The following is a 6,000-nucleotide window of genomic DNA, read 5'->3' on the forward strand; positions in this document are numbered from 1 at the left end:
TCACATTCTTACATTTGTTTTATTCGAGTATCTACAGTCTTGAACAAATATCTAAAATTACATATGATAAGCAAAATATTGAATTTTGAATCAGGTTATCTATTTACCCACCATGGACGAGCCCCTCCCACCCGACAGGTACTCATGGGTCATTATGCACTCTTCGAACAATAAATCTATTTTGTTTATAACAAAATTAAAGATAAATATTTTTTTTTTTTAAGTTTGTCTCATGGTTGAATTAGAATAAGGCATGAAACTTGAGGGAATGGAAATAATATTATGAAAATATTATCTTTTGCAAATGATAGTGATAAGATATGTCTCTTCATCAAAGTCAAAACAAAATTAATCAAAGATACAAGTGAAACTTCTCCCTCTTTTCCATTCCCTTCAATGGTTAGGTCAAAAAGAAAGGAAAAATAACCTTCCTAAGCTATCTGTTCATATTTTGTATCAAATAAGTCACTAAATTTAATTTAAAGATGGTAGAAGAAAATATTAAAATTTTAAATTAAACTTTTTAAAATTCAAACAAAAACTTAAAATTTTTAAAATGGGTAAATAATTGTATCTAAGAATTAAATTATAAGTTGGAGTTGGATTCCATGGATTTAACAAATATGAAATTTGATGGAAGCTAAAATCTTTAACAAATCTTGAATGTAGGGACAAATCTTGAATTAGGGACACGAGGCGTCGGGAACGCAACATCGTCCACCGACGTTGGTTCCTCATACCTCCATCTCCCGTTTAAAATGGACCTAATTCCTGCACATTTTCCCGAGAAACAAACGGAAAATCATCGAGAAAAATCCATCCATTTTCTTTAATTTTCCTCCGCCTTTGTCGTTTTCACGCAACTGGTCTTTGCCTGACCTGCACCGCTCTTTCCCAGACAATTGTTCATTTTTTTACGAATCTGTAAGGCCCATGTGGAACCCCTGTTGATTCTTCGGCGCCCTTGCCTTTTTTTCGAATTAAAATTTGAAATCCTTGAATTTGGGGTTATGCCTGCTCCGTATTGTAGACGATTTATCGTGTCGGAGAAATCCGCCATGGAAACCGCCATTGCAGTGCCTTCTTCTACCCCATCTGGGCTTTTGGCACCGCCATTGTCATCGGGGATTTTAACACAAGACGAATTGAAGAAGATCGCTGCGTACAAGGCCGTCGAATATGTCGAATCCGGCATGGTTCTCGGCCTTGGCACCGGCTCCACCGCCAAACACGCCGTCGATCGAATCGGCGAGCTATTACGCCAAGGTAAGCTCAAGAACATCATAGGAATCCCCACTTCCAAAAAAACTCACGAACAAGCCCTCTCGTTAGGAATCCCTCTTTCAGACCTAGATTCGCACCCTGTTCTCGATCTCGCAATAGACGGCGCCGATGAGGTCGATCCCCATCTGAATCTTGTCAAGGGCCGAGGCGGCTCTCTTTTGAGAGAGAAAATGGTGGAGGGTGCTTGCAAGAAGTTCGTCGTGATTGTTGATGAATCGAAATTGGTTAAGTATTTGGGAGGCAGTGGGCTCGCCTTGCCAGTGGAGATTGTCCCCTTTTGTTGGAACTTCACCGCCGTGCGGCTGCAGAATCTGTTCCAAACCCATGGTTGTGTGGCAAAGCTCAGAACCTCCGGTGAAAATGGACAACCGTTTGTTACTGATAATCGCAATTACATTGTGGACTTGTATTTCAAGGAAGATATTGGAGATTTGAACGTTGCTAGCGATGAGATTTTGCGGCTTGCCGGTGTCGTCGAGCATGGCATGTTCATCGGTATGGCCACCACATTGATCGTTGCAGGAGAGCTTGGGATTACCATCAAGAACAAGTAGCCATTACCAGGAGATGTTCTTAATGCCTGCTCAAATGGGTACTCCCTGTTCTAACCTTTTGTCTTATGGATTCTGAAACCATTAGCAAAGAGTTCTTGGTTCCTTAGAACCAATTATTTACAGTATTAGGAATTAGGTTTGGCTGAGTTTCTGTCACTTTGAATTGGTTTTGAATCTGTAAAGGGCTTAACCCAGTTATGTTTTTATGTTTTTATGTTTCGTTCGAGATCAATTTAAGCTTGTTCGGAAGGACTTTGAAAGTTCTAATATCCATTTCGACCGTATTTGAATCGTGTACATAACGTTTCTATAGTCATGTAACGAGAAGTCGGGTAGTGGCAATCACATGTTTGGACTCGTACTCAATGAACTCAAAGCATCATCGACATGGATGAGAATGAATGATGTATGTACATTTCTATAGCCATGAAACATGAAGTCGGGTAGGGGTGAATGCACGTTCTACCTGTTTGGACTAGAACTCGACGAACTTGGAGCATCATCGACATGGACTAGAATGACGAGTTTCAGAGTACAACCTCTAAATCCAAGTTTTCTTTTCGAAAGCTCTATGTTACAATTGCTTGAGACAGTTCCAGAACCAACATTAGCATAGCTTAATCAACCTCCAATATTTCATGAGATTTTATATTAATATTTTAATTTGTCATATGTTTATTTCTGACAAAAAAATTAAATTAAAATAAATAAATAAATAAACCGACCGACCAAGGAATCTGCATCCTTTTAAGGTCATTGGGCCCCAAAGTTGGGCCTGAATGATAGGCTCTAAGAACCAAGATTAGCTATGGGCCCATTTTCTTCTGTATTGAGGCCCAATATCACTGCATCCTGGCCCCACTCCCATTAAATTTATGCTTACTTTGCCATTGACCTTTTTCTTTCGATTATTTTTATTAATGCCCTCCAAAATGTGAAAATATCAAAACGATCAGTTTTGAACTAGATCGAGTCTTTTACACTTGCCGATTCGAGCCTAGCTAATAAAACATCAATCCCCATATTTTTCGTTGTTGATCCAATAGTTAATTTGAACATAGCTCAACTAATTTAAACATATATCTTTGACCAACTGATATTGATTTGGACTAAATTTACTATTTTTTAGTATGAATGATGATTTTAGATTTAGTTCTTTAGAGTTTTTGGATGCATAATTCCAATTTGATCTACATATTGAATGCAATCATAACTGGATATGTCTTTTTCGGTCCGTAAATCTAGTATTGTCTTAACAGTCGTAACGTTCTTTATGTTACATTGATGGAATCGATGAAAAATAATATCTACGTTATTAATAAAATCCTGACGGTTTAGTGAATGGGACGGGCCTACGAACCACTTGATGACATATATGAATAAATGTATTTGTAAAGTTTTGATCAAATATTGACAAATTATGAAAAAGGGTTCATATTTCTCCTTTATCCAACGAATTCTTTGACTTTTGCTACAAATACTTTATTTGGATATTAAAATATAATAATTAAATTATAAGATTCTCTCTCATTTCAAGCAAATCATATATTTTCTCTCTAATTTTTTTTTTAGGGAAAAAATATATTTAATTACATAAAAGGGAATATATTTGTAGCTTAAATTATAAGATAAAAATAAAGGCATTGCACATCACCCAAGTCAAACCCCTTTGCTTCTTTTCCTTTACTTACCCTCTAAGAAACCATTTTATTTGCCCTTTGATTTACCTAAATATCTCCCTTTCTAATTCCTTTTTAGTACCACGAGTATCAAAAACACAATTTTCTCCCCGTTCTCGACTTCCTGTTTCATCTGGGGCAGGCTCCCACATGGTTTGATATACATATGTCTACCAGACAAAAGCAGCTATCTCGTTTGCCACTAGAGATGTCTACAATACGAAAGCAGCTATCTTATTCAGGACAGGTTCTCGCATGATCCGATATAGAGACTAAATGACAAAAGCAAAGACAAGGAGAAATCTCTCTCCACTTCCACTTTTATTCCCTACCCCAACCTCTCTAATAGGGTATAAAGATTTGAATCTTTGACCTTAAATGAAGGAGTACATATCAATTATCGTAAAACTATGCTTTTATTTTAATAATTATTGATAAACTTGATTTTTTATATTTAAACGGTATAAAATACACGGTTGAATATTAATATATATATATATATATATATTGAGATGAATTTAATTAAAATTGAGAAAGGTAAAAATGAGTAGGTGAAATAATTTAGTTAAAATGAAAACATAATGAATCAAATTAATGTAAACTTTATTTCCTTAAAGCTCAAATAAAGTGAGCATAAATGTTAATTAAAACAAGCTAAATAAAACTAAATAAATAAACCTACGAAACTCTACTGCCACCCTGGCAATCAAGAAAAATAAAACCCTTTAGCTTCAATTTTAAGGCACTTTTTTTTTTTTTTTTTTTTTTGTAATTATAAAAATGAAATTCAATTTGCCAATAAATAAATAAATAAATAAATATATTGGTTAGATTTTAGGTTGGTGTATATTTTAATAATTCCTAAACTTATTTTTTAATTATCCATAAAAAAGAATTTAAGGAGACATAAATTTAATAAGATATTTATTCTATTATTTATAAGATGCGGTGATGGGAGTATAAATCAGGTGTGACGCATGTGCTGTTGCTCCCATGGGCCCACAATCCATGTAGTACGTGTGTGGCGACGTGTTGGTCATAAGTGGGCCCCTCGTGTACTGTCTCAGTCACGTGCCCGAAACACATCCATCCCACCACATTTTCATTTATTCTTTCCATATTAGATTTCATTTCAACAAATTTTTTTTTTTTTTTTAATTTTCTGAAAAGGCAATTAACAGAATATTGACATTTTGATTATATATATATATATATATATATATATATATATATATATATATTTTGTTTTAAATAATCATTAAAAGCATAGCTTTTACACGTGAATAAGATTTATTTTAATATAGTAATTAATAGAAATTATAGCAAATTAATAGATACGTAGCAAGCTTTCATTAAATTTGAGAGTTTTTTTTCTTTACTTATTTTAAATATAATTATTTTAAATGTTGTTATAATAATAATATAATAATGACAACAACACTTATTTGGATCATCATTGGTGGGGCCCACTTCATCATACACCACACATCACGTATATCATCACCTTCTGATCCCATCCGGAATTGAATGATTGATATTCAGTGGGCCCCACACGGTGGCAAAAAGAAAATGATTTATCTAATTTGGCGGGTTTACGAGGAGAGAGCTCTGTTCTGTTAACGTAGATCGCGTTGCAGAGGATCATTTCTCCATGTATTCTGTTTTTAACTTTTTAAGATGTTTTAATTAATTAACTGAATGAATTAATTAATAATGTATTAGTTTCCATTTTTGACTTATCACGGAGCCCGATGAAACCAAAACACCGTTCACACACAATTCCGTTTAGCCGTCCCGAGTCTGTAACTCGGTAACTCGGTTTCCCGACTCAGCTGCCCGCCACCTTTTTCCGCCAATCCTCCCAAGTCGCCATTTTGTCATTTTTTGAAGTTTATTGGTTAGATAATAATAATAATTGTAATTTTCGCGTAATATGGGGGATTATTTTAATATTTATTAAAAAAATATAATGATTAAAATAAAACAGAAAATAGTTTTTCTTTTTTAACGTAATTTATAATTATTAGGAGGGTAATTTAGTAACTAATGATTAAAATAAAACAGAAAATAGTTTTTTTAACGTAATGTATAATCACTAGGAGGGTAATTTGGTAACTTCACAATCATAATGGGGACACGTGTCAAAATAGTGTGGAAAAAATCTTGGAAGAATAAAGAAAGGGGGAGTGGAAAGGGACAAAATGGAATAAAAGAAGGAAATAAATATTTAGGGATTAGCCCATGCTTTCTTACTTAATTCAATCAGGCAACAGAAGATTCAGCATTTTATTGAATTGAACACAAAATTTTAATTAATTAAAAATTGGCATCGCTGATTTTGTTTAATTAATTTTTACACCCGCCTTTTTCGTTTTCCATGATCACCGATTCACTGCCCCACCACCATGTGAGTCCCTTTCCTTCTCTCTTTTCATTTTTTTTTTTAATTATTTTTTTCTCTCTACAGAGTTCTATAAATCTCC

General features: G+C 34.1%; 1 protein-coding gene across 1 annotated transcript; it reads left to right on the forward strand.

Annotated features, from left to right (window-relative positions):
- Positions 1-636: 636 nt before the first annotated feature.
- LOC111482812 (probable ribose-5-phosphate isomerase 2) lies at positions 637-2,128 on the forward strand. The gene has a single exon (XM_023128822.1). It carries the CDS (start codon positions 1,011-1,013, stop codon positions 1,836-1,838), a length of 828 nt encoding a protein of 275 aa, XP_022984590.1. The 5' UTR covers positions 637-1,010; the 3' UTR covers positions 1,839-2,128.
- Positions 2,129-6,000: the final 3,872 nt, after the last annotated feature.

This window comes from Cucurbita maxima, unplaced genomic scaffold, assembly GCF_002738345.1.
Source record: "Cucurbita maxima cultivar Rimu unplaced genomic scaffold, Cmax_1.0 Cma_Scf00001, whole genome shotgun sequence".
NCBI lineage: Eukaryota > Viridiplantae > Streptophyta > Magnoliopsida > Cucurbitales > Cucurbitaceae > Cucurbita > Cucurbita maxima.